Source organism: Buceros rhinoceros, unplaced genomic scaffold (genome assembly GCF_000710305.1).
Source record: "Buceros rhinoceros silvestris isolate BGI_N320 unplaced genomic scaffold, ASM71030v1 scaffold12848, whole genome shotgun sequence".
NCBI lineage: Eukaryota > Metazoa > Chordata > Aves > Bucerotiformes > Bucerotidae > Buceros > Buceros rhinoceros.
In genome coordinates, this window is record NW_010426411.1 from 45,973 (window position 1) to 62,406 (window position 16,434).

The following is a 16,434-nucleotide window of genomic DNA, read 5'->3' on the forward strand; positions in this document are numbered from 1 at the left end:
CACCTTAGCATGAACCTACAAAGCACATGAATTAATTAAATATTCTTGCTTCTGACATACCAAGTGGCAAAAAAATAAGCCTGAAACTAGGTAAGAGTCTCTGCTACTGCAAACAACTGGAAAAATAGACCTCTAACAAAACATATAGATAATTACCACTGTAAGTCTTCAGAGTTTCCAGATTATTTCAAAATTTAAATAATCCACTGTAGTAGGAGACAATTGTGAAATAATGGAAATTCTCCGTAAGTACTAGTACTTCTTTTAACTAATGCATCAAACCCTCCCCTCTCTTTTATTTTCCCTCTACTAAGTTGTGTTATCCCTCACAGAAGTCTACCCTGGGACCTAGGAAGAACAGCAACCAAAAAGAAAAAAGGCCAGCTGTAGCACTAATGAGGGATAGCTAGAAAGAATTCATAGGGAACTGACCTTGTGGAAGGGATTAGATAACCTAGTGCAAGCATTCAGTGTAGAACATGAGTCACCATGAAGACAAACACAACAAGATGACAATACTCACCTAACACAACAGGAGTGCTCCAACTATACTTTCTGGTCCACTGCTCTAAGATATACTTGAAATCAGACTCTCTATGTATTTTCAAGCAAAATATCGACTTGCTCTTCAGTGCCTGGATGACACAGTAAAAAGTTGTATGTTGTTCTAATACAGCAATAACCGCGTTAATAGGGTATCTTACTAGTATCTATTATACCTTAGCTACTGTAAAGAGAGCTAAGGTGAAGAGTTTATGAAATTAAAGTTGCTCATATGAAAAAAAAGAAATTGAGGTTATGAAGATTAAGTTTATTAATTCCTTGTATAAGAAGAAAACTAATTCAGGTTCAAGTTCCTATGGATTAAAACATTAAACAGATGCTTAAGGAAGTACAAATTCCATTTGAAGCTTTTCCCACCATTAAGGTGTTCCCTTTCTTCTAAGTGGATTCTATCCTCTAACAACATGCACATTTCAGTCTCAGAAAGAGCACTAAAAACCCTCGCCAATCTGCCCACACAACTTCCAGGAATGTATTATTCTCAAAAGGTTTAATGTATTTTTTAAGGTCAAGGTTCACAAATTAATCACTACAAAAGCCTTGGTTATTTGGTAAACTGGCATGTCTACTGAACTAAGTTAACACTTAAAATATTTTTGCAGGCCATTTAACTTATTTGAAGTTGGTGTAATCAAGGATTACTATAAACAGCATCAGTATTTCTTTAGCATCAACACTCTGAAATGGTACAAGGGTTGATTTTGACATGCTTCAAGAAATTCATCCTTAAATATCCAAGGAAAATGCGTTAGCCACAAGACAAAAACAGATTTGCCTCCATCAACAATCAAAAACTACACATTCCAGATTTACCTAAGAACCACCCTTTAAATACCACAGAATCTATTCCAGCTTTTGAAGAGAATACATGCCTATGTTTCAGGACTGACATACCTCTTCCTATGACATCTAAACAATCCAGCCACATATCCTTTTGCTATCCCACTGCTGTAGCTATCACTAAAGATTCTAGTTCTGATATTCTCACAGCTTGCCTCCTTCAGAAATGCCAGCCCCATCATCCACATTGCCCTATCCAGGCTTAACGGAACTGCTTCCCATCTCTTGCTTCCTGGTCAAGCTAGATTGCACTCCTCTTGCTTTGTACATTTGGAGGAACAGCAAAGACAACGAAAGAAGAGATTTTTTCTATTGCTGTGTTGTTATATTAATTGCTATAATCTCTGAAAAAAGAACTACTGCAGGAAAACTCCTTCTTAGTCTCCACTTAGGAAATGCTGAGTATACAATTCCACACAACAGGTGAGACACTGGAGCACGTTCTGTTGGAGAGAACTTTGGGAAAGTTTTATGCCAGTTTTTAAGAAACTATATATCAAGCATGCTATCTTCCCCCCACGCCCTAAGACTTGAAGCCTAACTAAGCTCTAACGGACTTTCACAGGATTACAAATCAGAGAACAGCCCTCTACAAATTCAAGTACTCCAGAGCAGAAAGAGAGAGAATAGAACTTAACGCAGTAGCTTGAGTTTCCTCTCCACCTTACCACTCCTGGAAACAGTAAAAAAAAAAAAAAAGAAAAAGAGAACTGACAGATCTTTTACTGGAAAAAAGCCAGTTTGATTCAACTCAAAGTTCCAAACTGACAGATGGAATTTAATGACTGCATTTTATGCCAGACATTCCTGTCAATTAGGCTTTCCTCTAGTTGGCAGAAGGGCGGGGTTGGGGCTATTTTTAGCAGAAATAATTAACTTCCAAATTCACACTCCTCCGTTGTTCTCAGAAGGCAAGATATTTTAGTTTGTTATACCCAAAATATTAAAGAAAAAAGGACTTATGTAAATTTAAATACTTTACCTTATGAACCATTTCTGTTTCATTTTCTGAATTAGTGAATACCAGCACTTTCTGAAGATTATTGTGGGTAAAATCCAGTATTTTGAGTAATACAGCAGTTCTCTCACTGTTCGTACAAGGCTGCACAATCTAGAAGTACATACGAACAGAGGGGTGATAATGGATGAAATCTGTATATATTTTACCATACAATTCTTCCTCCCATTAAGCAGTCAGCAACGTTACATACTACCAAGGAGAATCCAGTAAATGGTAGCTCCAGCAGACGGTAGGTCTTCTGTTAAACTTACAGAAGATACAACTCACAAAAGGTATGCATTTAGGTCAGCTTCCAGAAGCATAAATAAAATCCATCACAACCAAACCCCCACATTAAGATTTTAAATTAAAAAGTGATCTGTCAATCTAAGTTTGGCCTTTTCAAGTACCACTAAAAAACGCTTCGGACTCCAAAAGCACACTGCACCATCGGGAAGACTCTTCATAAACAAAGCATCAAAACACTGACATTTTAGGTCCTGCCAAATCATTAGACTTCTCGCTCAGTGGTGCTTTTTTCAGTTGTGTCATGCTGAGAATGCCTAGTCTCAAGAGTTTTCCCAACATTCTCAATCCCCAATCTACTACGTTTTGAAGCACAGAATTCAGACCATACTTGAAACGTTTTGTATTATTCTTAAGGGCTACAGCACATTGACTGGAAATTAAATGAGAAGACACCTAAGAACCCGTAATAACTTTCTGGAAATTTTAGATCAAATCCAGTTCTGTAATGCACAGCACACAGCAGTAAAACAAGTATCTTACTAGCTCTGTTTGTGACTACTTACCTTGTAGTTCTGCCACTCAATTAACAATTGCAAAAACATTCTGATAAAAATTCTGGTCACAAACTACACCATTTACAAACACTTCATATAAAATTCTGACTTATTTGCATGAACAATGAAATACTGAAGGGAATATCTTCATCTCAGTCCTACAAAACAAGGTAAAAGACCTCAGCTTGTTCAGTGATTAACTTCCACAGGTCTTCTCAGAGTCACCTCAATTCATACATGAAGTGTACCTGGAAAGTCTGAGTTAGGATGGTAGCTCTACCCACTTAAAACACTCAGCAGCCATGTATACTGACCTTGCTCACTACGAACAGCAGAGTATCTTAGAAAACAAATAGTGACATCATCCTCAATTTTTTTACCTGCTGCACATTTCCATAGATGGAAGCTTCTTCCATAGCTGTTATCACAACGTAAGGATCTTTCATAAACTCCTTTATCAACTGTGCAATATGTTTATTCCAACGAGTTCCAACAGCAATGATCTGATGGGGTGAACATTCCAGCTTCTCAGGAATAATGGCTTTCTTGTAACAATCTAATATAGTAAAAACCTATAAAGGAAAAGAATTCCTCCCTTTCATTGCAGCATGTAACAGCAGCGAAGAGTACACTGTTTCAGCATACCCTTTTTTCCAGTCACAAATCCACCAAAGCAAAACACGAATGTCACATTCCAAAATAGAATGTTAGGTTTGTGCATTTTTATCCTATTACTTGTATGACTTCTGGACCAAGAAGCGACATGACAGCATGGAGGAACAGCATGTGCACGCATGCAGGATTCTGCCCAGAGAATGAGGAAATCTCAGGATCTGTTCAAATCTGGAAAATACTAATCCTAGGCACAGCCAGATCCAAGATGTCAGAGGCAGTCAGCAAAAACTAGAAAGTAACTTGAAAATTAGACCAACCTGCCAACATAGTAATTTGCAATAAAAAAACCCCAAGCAAACCAAAACCAACAAAAAACAGTAGAGGTGCCATAAAATAATTTAAAAAAACCCCCAGAAATCACTAAGAGAATAAATATATCCCTGATAACATCACCTTACATCGGTGACAAGCACTCCAGTTGTGGAACAACATCAAGGTTTCTGGCAAAGCACTGCCATACTAAGAAGCATTCTAGGGCTCTGGCACAATTCTAAGAAATGTGTCTCAACCTGGCACTAAGCTTACCCATATTGGCAATGGTTTTTAGCATTGTCACATTTATGTTAACACAACGCTTTTGAAGAGCTGCAATAATGCAAACGCTACCAAATGATGATCTCCACCTGAAAGAGCGTACCTCTCTGTTCTATTCAAGACTGATGCTTTTGAGGAGCTCCTACAAAAATGGCAGATAGGTGCACAGTGTTTTACAAACCACTTTTCCCACAATTCTCAGAAGGTATACCTGCACTCTGTCTCAAGTAGTACAGGAATACAAGAGAAAGAACAGCCTCAGCAGAAAGAAGGAATGCCCCACCCAATAAGGATCACATGTCATCCAATTTATGACATGGTATTTGCGCTACAAAGGCACAGTTAGCTTCGCATACAGCAAGTTGGGCAATCTATGTCTATTAAGATGTCTCTCTAGCTTTTCACAGTTAGAAACACAGCCCTTCAGTTTTATTCACCAACTTTTAAACAGGTAGTAAATTAATGGTGTAAAAAAACCCTAACAGTTAAAAAAGGTGCGCAAACTGGTTTTTACATACTGATGTATTGTGCTGTAATACTGACAGAAAGCATCTGTCCTACGAAGCCTCAAAGCAGCAATTAAAAATACAGAATTTTCTCAAACTTGAATCCTAATTTTAAAACTGATACAATATATACATCCTTGTCAACACAAAACTTAATGTTGTTCCTCTTCCAAGATTCTCTTGAGTTGGGATCAGCTTCTGCTTTTGCCTGCACTGACATCAAGGCCCAGTGGACATTTTTAAGATTGCTCCCAAGACTATTTGATCATTCACTTCTGCCTTTCATCCTACAGAGACTGAGGTTACCAGTAACGATGGTTCTTGAACTGAAGCTGGTAAGAAGGAAAAGTAAGTTCCTTACAGACAGATGATGCAAGGCCTTAAAGCAGATTAAAGATCCCTCCACTGAAACTACTGCTACCAAGTTGAAAAAAATGCAAGTCCTTAGGAAACCACCTAGAGCAAAGGCAGGCACCAGAATGGAGCCACAGTTTAGAACAGGACAAAACAGAGCTCTCCAAAAAACAAAAACAAAAAAACAAGGAAAAAAAAGCAGGAAAATCAGATTTAATAGATTACAGCTCCAGTTTTCTAGTGTTTCATTCTGCCAAAGGTATACAGATTTGCTTTACTTCTTCTCAGCTCCACCACAGAGGTTCAGGAAGGTTGGGTTTTTTTCAGTTATGTGCCACTGCTTTCAAGACATGCGCACAACTGAAACGACACTTTACCAGCTGAACATATGAACTATTTACCTGTTCGGCAGCATCAGAGAACAGTACCTCAATCTCATCAAGAACAAGATGGCAAAGTCTATGAAATAATAAACTGTTATGTTCAAACAGTCTCAGGAGGCTATATGGTGTAGTCACGATTACTTCACCTACAAATAGGAAGAAAAGACTGTTAACATTAACTTATAACTTGAAAGAATACTAATGAGATAACATAGGATACGGTAGTACTATTAAAATGGCCACATTTGCATTTCAGATGCATTATCTTGACATGGGGGGTGGGGTGGTAGGTTCTGGGTGGGGATTTTAAAATTATTTTATTTTTTGAGAACTCTTTATTCCATTTTCTGACTTCTAGTCAACAGTCATTCTTAGTTTGTCTTTTTCACCCCTGTGTATCTTCAAAATATGTTTTTGAAAGAGTGAAAGGTCTGAATGTTACAAGTTTACAATGCAGGATGCCACTTCATTTTTGAGTAAGGTAATGGAAGTAGAGATAAGAACTCCAGAACCAGACAGACAGAAGGTAAATATTTAAATACTTGCAAGAGCAGCCTTTAGAAAAGTTAGATTTTAAAAATGGAATAAAGCAAACACTGTAGCTTAGATATCTACATACTTATGTGTGTATATATATAAATAAAACCCCACCAATCTTAGTTTGTGCAAATGTACCAACAGCTCTACTAAAAAGATCTGAATTCATCTACCAGGCTCTTAAACTTCAGCGATGGATATAAGAACGTAACTGCTGAAACTGGAAGTTTTATAAAATCCTTCATAGTTTTATCTGTATTTCTTGTTTCCTTGGCAAAACCAGTCACTTTTAAAAATGCAAGTATCAGGCAAGGCTCAACAAAAAACCCAAGCAAGAATAGCAAAGCTACGTATTTTAAGTAAATACACTTAAGCAGGGCAAGTCTGCCAAAAGCTTTTACTACTTCTATGCTTCCTCTTCTCTATGTAGTACCCTCTCCATACTTTCAGTTACATGCACAAATACCTAGAATTTACTGCAATAAGCATTTTTCCAATATTCTTTTTAAATTGATTAGAGCCAAATTGCTTTAAGTGCATATAAGCAGTAAAGCAACATCAGACAACCCCCAAGTATTTGTCAATTTTAAAATAAAAACTATGTACTTGAAATACACATTTGTTAAAAAATATCTTTAAGAACGTAAGTATATGCATTACTGCAGTGGGCTGACTGCAGCCAGCAGCTAAAAGACATTACAGATGCCTCCTCACTCCCCCTGCCACTAGTGGGTCAGGGGAGAGAACAGCAACTGTCAAAGCGAGAAGACTTGTAGATCAAGAAAAAAAACAGTGTAATAAGTGAAAGAAAGAGAAGAGGACGTGATGCAAAGGCAACGACTAACAACACCCCACAGGCAGACACATGCCCAGCCATTTATCAGATCATCTCTGCCCTGCAAGTTTTTATTGCTGAGCATGACATCATACAGCACTTTGGTCAGTTTGAGTCAGCTGTCCAGGCTGTGCCCCCTCACAACTCCTTGTCCAACTCTCCCCACTGGGTGTCATACTGGGAAAAAGAATTCTTGATACCATGCAAGTGTTGCTCATCAAGAGCCGAAACACTGTTTTATCCACGCTGTTCCAGTTACAAATCCAAAACACACCACCATACAGACCAAGAAAAGAACTAGCTCCATCTCTGACAGACCCATTACCTCTGTCCAGCAATGGATGCTCACGTATCCAAAAAAAAAACTATTATAAAATCTTGTTCTGTATCAAGAAAGACCATGATTAATCCTAATTCAACATGATGTTCAGCATATCCCTATCGCTGATTTGGCTCAAAAATAATTGTTATGGAACTTACAAAAAAGATGCTGTACATGTAGATATCCGAACAGCTTTAATACCATTTACTCTTAAACAGCACTGCTGAAGCTTCATGTATTACTGCAGAGTTACAGCATTAAACAGAGTTACCACTTCATAGAATAAAAACCTTATGAAGTGTAAGTTGCTTCTTTCTCAATTTCCTGCGATTAAGGCAGCCCATGCTGTTTTCAAGCATAACTGAGATGGAAAATATTCTTACATCCTTGAATTTTTACACTTCTAGCTTCTTCCTTCTTCTGCCCAAGTATTATCAACATGGGATGAAGCGGTCTGGAGTATTTCCGGTATGTTTGCAGTACCTCAAAAACAAGTTGTGCCTTCTTCCATCCAGGACATAAAATAAGTGCTAGTGGCTACATACATACGTAAAAAAAAATTACACCACAATATTAGATGGCAGTTCGGAATCTTAAAAATCGTACTACTTCAGCATTTAGGAAAAAAAATCTGCAACACAGGCCTTTAAGTGCTTCAAAACTTAAGGTTTTAGTACTTTATCACCTCCTAAATGCAGACATTACAGATCCAAGGAACCATACACTAGGTTACCTGCAGACAAGAATGATGCACACAGCAACATACATTAAAGGATCCAAAAATTTAAAGGACGCAGGAACAGTTTGTCTTACTTAGGGTTGTACTAGACAATTTCCAGAATTCTGGAATATTCTATGTTTCCGTGATCTAATGTAAGTTACAAAGTCAATTACAATATTTGAACTTAATGATTATATACCATTAAAACAAAGCTTGAGGCTTAAAAACAAAGCTGAATGAAGTATCAAACTGATATGACATTAACCACTTGATAAATAAGTTTGAGACTCCCACATTCATGCAGTCCACCTCTAAGCCCCTAAGAAGGCGGCTTACACAAACTGGCATAATGAACTTACCTAAGAGCACATTAAAGGTATACATTTAATTCTAAACATCCACATCTTTCAGATATTATTCTACATCTGCACTTTAGAACAGAAAACCTGTTCTAAATATAAACATACATACTGCATTGTCGTTTATATATATATAAACTTACTTCACACATACATAATGTAATATATACATACTCCATTCTTGTTTGGCAAGGCTTTGTAGCAACTTCCCGACTGCAAAAACGTAAGAACTGGCAGAACGTATAAGGAGGGATCATTTCCCTGATATGAGATGGAAAGTATATCACATCCTTGAGCTACTGGCAGCCAACAAGATTCTGCAAAGTTAGGGCCTAAACATTTTTTCAAAGTAAGTTCCTATGGAAAGAGAAATTAAGAGTTCCACATAAAATCTGTGTGCTTATACTCTAACAAGACAAAACACAACACTGCGTGATTTAAAAGCTTTTGACCCACTATTTAATAAATGTCTTTAACATGTAATATGAAGAAAGTTCTCTTGGGCTGAGTTAAATTTTTACATTAAAAATAAAATCCCATGACTTGTGGCAGTGGTTGATGTATCAGAATAAACGTGTGTAATTCTTACAGCATCCCTCTGAAGCTTTGTTTACTCAATCACATGAACAACCTCCCAGGTATTCCTCAATCAAAATTGGGTATCACTGTAATATTTAGCATCTAAAGCTAGGGTATGATACTAGCCTTCAAAAGACGTTCCATGTAATATAACACATAAGCATTACCTTTTCCAGCTCATCATAAAGCGGTGCTGTTTCCAGAATTGACAATGTCTCAGTTTTGTTGCTAAGACAGACAAAGTTTCTTTCTTCATTAAGATTTTGAGAACTCTGAAACTGTATGACAGATAGATGACAAAGGCAATAAAGCGTTTTAGCTTACATGACTCAAAAAGCATACACTGTATTTTTAAAAATGGTACTTTGATGAAAAATAGCCAAAGAAATTGTAAATACATTTAAAATATGACTCATACATACTGATACGTATTGTACAAAGCATTTGACACTGTCCCACACAACACCCTTGTCTCTCAATTGGAGAGACATGGATTTGATGGATGGACCACTGTGTGGATAAGGAATTGGCAGGTTGTGGTCAACGGCTTGATGTCCAAATGGAGACCAGTGATCAGAGGTGTTCCTCAGGGGCTGGTACTGGGACAGGTGCTGGTTAACATGTTTGTCAGTGACATGGGCAGTAGCCTTGAGCGCATCCTCAGCAAGTTTGCAGACGACACCACGCCTAGTGGTACGATTAACGTGCTGGAGAGAAGGGCTGTCATCCAGAGGGACCCCGAGAGGCTTGAGAAGTGGGCTTGCGTGAACATCATGAAGTGCAACAAGACCGAGTGCAAGGTCCTGCACATGGGCTGGAGCAATCCCAAACACAAATACAGGCTGGGTGATCACTGAGAGCAGCCCTGCAGAAGACCTGAGGGTACTACTGAATATGCGTAGGACGTAAACTAACTTAATAAAGAAAATACTGCTCCATAACAAGAATCAAGTACATAACAAGAATGTCACCCACAAAAAGGAAAAATTATTCATGGTCACATCTCAAGCTATAGTTGTAATTGGGGACCTGAACTAGTACGAACGCATACCGATGAGTTTTTACACATACTCATTTTTATTAAGAAAAATTATGGAAAGCCTGCACACCACAGACAGCTGGAAAACCAAAGACAGGTTACCCAGCTGCACACTTAAAGACAATGCACATGAACTTAAATTGAACTACACTGCAAATCCTCAAGGGAGTAACCAGTAGCAGACAGTGGATGCAGAATTACCCCAAACGCATCTGGCTCTGAACAGAGGACTTTCTAGCGTTCATCATTAGTTACTAGCAATCAACAGGCACGAGTTGCTCAAAGACTTGCATCACTCAAGTGACCGGTAAAGGAATTCAGCTGACTGTTTGCAAAAGAGTATAAAGGTAATCCTATTCTGCTTCGGTAACGATCCACACTACTACTTCCATCATCATTCTTCCAAAATATTTCAATAAGGTATTACAGTTTAAGTTTGAAGGATGACAACCATTCCTAAATTCTCAGCAGAGCTAGGAAGTAACTTCTGTAAAACTCCCTTTTCCCTGCTGACCTCACAGAAGTAGTTCCATTGCTACGATAGAAGCAAATTTATCCTTCAAATCATCTAGCAGAAGAGGACTCTTTGAAAAAGCTGAGACTGGATGCACTCAGTGATTATTTGCCTAGAACACATCAGTTCATTTTCCTTTCCTCGCACCATCACTGTAATAGCTCCAACTGTGCAATTTAGTACACAATTTAACACTCAAGAATGAGTGCTGACCTTTTGAAAATGTTTCAGAAAAGAACAGCAAACAAAAAAGGAAATAGCATGAAAGCAGACTAGACATTTGAAGTATTAGACAACTCAACAAATAAGAGGAGACAAATGTTTACCATGGTACAGCATAAGGACTGTTTTGTTTTCAGAGAAACATTAAAATTTACATTTGTACATATTCAGAAAACTGTAGTGTAGACAGCTATCATCTTCATAAAGCTAAGCAAAGGAGTGTAAAAGGAGGCACAACCTTTGCCTGTAGGACTGCAGTACATTTTTTAGATTTTTCTCCAAGTTAAAAAAAGAAACTGAACTAGAATGTTCTTTTGCAACTCTGTAAAGAATTAGTGCAGTCCTAGACCTAAGCAACAGAGAAGAAAAAGCTAGATGCCTACACTATTCCTAATCTGTCCTGTGTGTGACAATTTAATACAAAATATAATACTTACAGACGCAGTACTTTCATTTTTATCAGTACTTGACCTCTGGCATGTCTCTTCAAGAACAGAGTTGGAAGTGGAAAGTCCTAGAAAGATATGCAAAAAAGTATTCTGATTATCTGGACGCGTAAAAAGCCAGTATTTTTATTTACAGTGGGTTGTGACTGACTTGTTTAGTTGCTTGTATGATTTGCTAATGGCAAAAAGAACAACCAAAACCACAGTTATCTTTATGCAAAGATAACTACACAGATGAACTGAGTGAACAAGGGTGAAGGATGGAAATTTGCAGACTTCAATCACTGAGAGAACTCATGCTAGCTAAAGAATTATGTCAAATAAGTCCCTCCAAACTCAGAAAAATAATAATGCATCACTGATAAATACCACAAATAATTTCAGTAATATCCACTGCTATTAAACATACCAAATCACCATGTAAATCACCCTCAAGCCTTCATCTTACACAGTACAAAATGCTTTACAGTACTCCTACAGCTGAAGATTTGATTGGTTTTTATGAAGTCTGATACATAAGCATCAATTGTTGGAAGAACACCATTTGATCTAATTGTTGAGTTTAAACTGAGACAGTAGGTTCACGGTCAGTATATTCAGTTAAAGATACATGACGCATCGCATGTATGACTGTTTCCAACACACATGGTTCCCACCTGTTCCAATCTTTCTTGCTAACTCCTGGAACAGCACTGGCCTCAAATCAAGCTCTTTCACTGGAAGAGACTCAACATTTAATGTTTGATAATCCAGATAATCTCCAGAATTTCCTGTATTCTCTTTAGGTTCCTCAAAACGAGCAAATTTCTTTTTGACAAGATCTTCATTAACGAACACCTAAAAAACCAAGATCTTTATCGACCAGTGTCAGCAATCAATGACCACCACATACTTGTTTAGAATTTACTGGAAGCTTTACACAACAGCAGTAAGACACACACAGCATCAGCAAAGGCTTTCTGTATTAACTCCAGAATAGAAAAGTCAGCCATCTCTAAACAGGTGTTAATTACTTGTCCATTTCATGCTTCTACCTAAAATTCTGTGCTCAGTTAACTTTCTGTGAGCCCTAAAAAATTATAAAATCCTGTTAGTACATGAAGCTGGTTTCTTTCTTTGATTTGGTGTGTGTCAAAGTTTGGCAGAAAAAAGTAATACTAAACCTAAAACTTTTTAAACTGTATTGGCTCATAGACTGGGGACACTATTGCCCATCAGGCTTCTGTACTGCAACAAGATATTAAATGTACCTTCAAAGTTATTGTCTATGGCAAAGACCACAGCTCCAGTGTTAAAAGCCTTGGTAAAACACTTCCAGGCAGAGGCAGCATTCAAACCAATTCATTTGTACTACACAGCTGCTCAAAGCTGACAGTATCTACAGCAGAGACTTAGCAGAAGTTACACATTTTGGCAAGCAGGACTAGGTGTTTAGTGTCCACTCCCTTCCCCTTCCCTTCCCACCCCGCACCAAAGGTTTGAGGACTCAGTCTTATGCAAAAACAAGTGTGGACTTCCAAGTAATGCTTTTCAGTCTTAACCTAAGCACGAGGTTGTAACTCACACAGCAAAATGCACGAACAGGTTTGTAGATATGAAGGCATCTTACCTTTTCATCTTTTATTGTCACATGAAGAAAAACATCAAATGTGTTACCTTCTATAGCATGTAACTTGGCTTTCACTTGGGTGGCTGCTAAACATAGTAATAAAAGCAAGAAGAAGAAAAAGATTAAAACCTTACCTAATTATTGGCATTTTCCACTTGTAATTTGAGATAGACAAAAATGGAAATCACAATTAGACATGTAACGCACTACTTCAGAGAAGCTTGTACAAACGTACTCTCCCTTCTCTGGTTTAATATACAACATTCTTAAATACAATCAAATATATAAACACAAGCACTACATTTCTCTAACAGTTTATTTTTCCCAAAATAGAAATGCCAATTATGATTTTGGCAGGATGTTTTATTTACCTCTAAGAAGGTTTTGAAAATACCGAATAGCAGCAGTATCCCATCTTTTGGCTGGTCTAGGAAAAGAAACACAACCAGTTACCACATACCATCAAAAATTAAAGTGGTAATTTTGGAAAAAAACTTTGAATGCATGTAAAGAAGTTATTTCAAGTCATGCCGAATCTTAAGTGCGCCAGACATTAAAAGACCCCACCTACTTAGAATGTAACTTCAGTCTTGGTAATACTGTTTCCGCTCACCAATGAAATCACTGATCAAGAATTACTAGATATTGCTTTGTCAAGGTTTGCTGGCTTATATCCACCATAAAATATGATGGTTAGAAATCAAAAAGAATAACCAGAAATAAAACAAAAATCCATTTGCAGAACCTATTAAGTAGATATTGAGCAATTCTCAATACCTACTCATTGACATACAGTGAAGCCTGGAAGGTCTGCAGCAGAAAACCAAGTTCACTCTTCATCATCTTCCACAACTTTAAGTATAAAATAAATGAAGAGCACCATAAACAAAATACAACAAGCTCTACTATTTTGGTAATTCACAACGATGGCCCACTCAAGCCGTGCACTATTACTATACAAACTATGCTAGTATCTGTTCTGGCAGAATACTGTACAACTTTAAGTATAAAATAAAAAATGAAGAGCACCATAAACAAAATACAAGCTCTACTATTTTGGTAATTCACAACGATGGCCCACTCAAGCTGTGCACTATTACTATACAAACTATGCTAGTATCTGTTCTGGCAGAATACTGGAAGCCAAATACTAATGTTCAAACTCATCTGAACTTCTGAAGGTTTTAACGAAATATCAAGATATATGAACAGGTGAATAAAAAACTCCCAAATCATTAAGGAAGCGATTTTATTTAAGAACTGCTCCTCTGAAATTGAAATAGAAACCACTCTCCAAATCTGATTTCCAACATTCTCTTGAAACATAATTTCTAAAAAAAATTTTACCAATAAAACCTAACATTTAAGAAGTTTATGAATAGAAGATATTTATTAAATTCTACTTACACTAATTTTGCAGTATCTTCAAAAAAATCAACACGCAACGTCACTGGCTTTGTGCAATACAGTCTACACTTTTTTGCTCTATATGGAATCCGCATAAATGCTTCCAGTGCAACTCGAATGCTTAAAAACAAAGTGGAAATAATCTCATTTTACAGAGCAGATTTTATTCTCCAGACATCATTAGTCTCATACTCACCCTTCTATTACCCTGTATCTGACAACACAGTTCTGAAGCCTGAAGTTTGGCTCCCACTGTGAAACACCCTGGATCCATTGTTTTATTTTTCTCTCAAGAGAGGGACTACCAGCAGCAATTAGTGAACAAATTTACTCCAGATATGAATATACTCTCTGTTTACTTGAAACGTTTCTGATCCTTCACCACTGTAGTGTAAAGGTTTTTTATCATATTTATCCCTCTTACTACCACATGCACCACCTGGCTCTGCATATTCCATTTTGCAGTTATTACTTCTGTGTGAGAAACCAGGTATAATTAACATCTGCAAAAAGGAAATCTAATAAATACACTAGCTACATACATTTGTTTGCATTTGTACTCATTTTCCTGCAAAGAATTTATTCTTCATGAAGGTATCTCTGGAGTGTTAATCTCACCCTTTACACTCGGTTTTGTTGGAGACTTTGAACAACCAGCGAGACACTATATATAGTAAGCTTTTAAGATCTGTGTATTTACCACTTTCAATTTTTTTTATTTTACAATGACAAAGCAGTAAATCACACATTTACTTCTAGTTGAACAAATTTTTTAAACTCAAGGCATGGTCAAGTTGTTTTCCAGTAGAGCAACACTCAATTTAAAAAACACTCCTTAACTTAAGACTTGCTTTAAAATACTCTAAATAAGCTTTCTTAGTTTTGTGAAATACTACCCCAAAAAATCTTGTAAAGCTTCTTGTACTCGCAAGTTGTGCATTTTATTAGAAAAATAAACTTTAAACCTAGCTAAGATCTAGAACACTTACTTTTTAGAATATATTTTTCACTACTTTAGAAACAGTAGGTTTCATAGTGGCTTTATGAAAAACTTAGAACCTGTGAGACTTTTCTGTACCACACCAAGACAGTCAGCCCTTAGTAAAAAAGCTAGCAAATCGTAGTGAGGAAAAACCCACGTTATTTGTGTCTGGGTGTCAAAAGCCGGTTCAGCAAGTGAAACCTTGCTTCCATTTACGCTTTGTGAATGATCTTCACTGGTTATTTTTTTTTACACTTAAGGGAGGAAAGTGCATGTAACTAATGTCAACTGACAATCGTACATTTCAGTCATAACAAAGTGACACTGTGTCTATTTTGAATCTTTAAAAAAATAAAACCTATGATAGAGAGTATCTTTAAAAATCACAAAACAAAGACTGGTTTGCATCCACACTTTAAGGGCCTATCATACAGCTAGCAGATTCTTGTGGACCCAACCCACACCTCAATTAAACCAAAGCTTGTCACTTTCAATCTAAATCAATATTAACAGTATTTGTACGCATTAAGTAACAAATGCATTTCAGTGACAGTGGCCAAAAAACAAATTCCAAACACTTACTCCTTTGATTTAACAAAAATGTATTTGGCATAATCCACAAGGAAACATTCTGTTTGATAATCATCTATACAGTACATGAACGACTTAATAACCGCTCTACACCAGCATTTGAGTTCCTCACTGAAAACAACACAAATCTGAAAAAGAACAGACAGCACATTCTTGTAAATGGAGCAAATTATACATAAGTTTTTTGAGAAACAATACAGTATTTACTCCACAGCCCTCAATATTGTTTTTAAAATGCAATCATTGCAGTTTTCGCTGTTATGAAGTTTACAGAAGATATAACCCACAGAGATCACATTATCTACTTCTCTACGTAGCAATACTAAAAAATTAAATTAATGCATATCTTGCATATTTCACCCCCAAGCCAGTGCAAATGACTGAATCTGCACAACACACAAATGATTATACCTGGCCTTCTTCTATTGTTACTGGTTTTACATCATCCACATCTTTAGATTTGTCATAGAACTGATTCATTTCAATGTTCAGGTTTTTATATTCTATTTCATCGACTATGTAAGACTCACATCCTTTCATAGCAACCCAAAAGCAACCTGGATCTTCAACCTGGGAGAAGGGGAAGTTAACAATAACAAATACTGTTAACTC

The 16,434-nt window shown here is 36.9% G+C and overlaps 1 protein-coding gene across 1 annotated transcript in view; it reads right to left on the minus strand.

The window, feature by feature from the left end:
- Nucleotides 1-16,434, minus strand: part of TDRD12 (tudor domain containing 12) — a 30,959-nt gene that overhangs the window by 13,251 nt on the left and 1,274 nt on the right. Inside the window, exons 2-15 of the mRNA XM_010141494.1 lie at nt 16,234-16,392; nt 15,814-15,950; nt 14,250-14,369; nt 13,214-13,269; nt 12,843-12,928; nt 11,890-12,070; nt 11,225-11,301; nt 9,180-9,290; nt 8,608-8,790; nt 7,737-7,890; nt 5,678-5,805; nt 3,588-3,779; nt 2,387-2,515; nt 524-635 (exon numbers count right to left, since the gene is read on the minus strand). Coding sequence (XP_010139796.1) covers nt 524-635; nt 2,387-2,515; nt 3,588-3,779; nt 5,678-5,805; nt 7,737-7,890; nt 8,608-8,790; nt 9,180-9,290; nt 11,225-11,301; nt 11,890-12,070; nt 12,843-12,928; nt 13,214-13,269; nt 14,250-14,369; nt 15,814-15,950; nt 16,234-16,392 — 1,825 coding nt within the window. The remainder of the gene's footprint in view (nt 1-523; nt 636-2,386; nt 2,516-3,587; nt 3,780-5,677; nt 5,806-7,736; nt 7,891-8,607; nt 8,791-9,179; nt 9,291-11,224; nt 11,302-11,889; nt 12,071-12,842; nt 12,929-13,213; nt 13,270-14,249; nt 14,370-15,813; nt 15,951-16,233; nt 16,393-16,434) is intronic.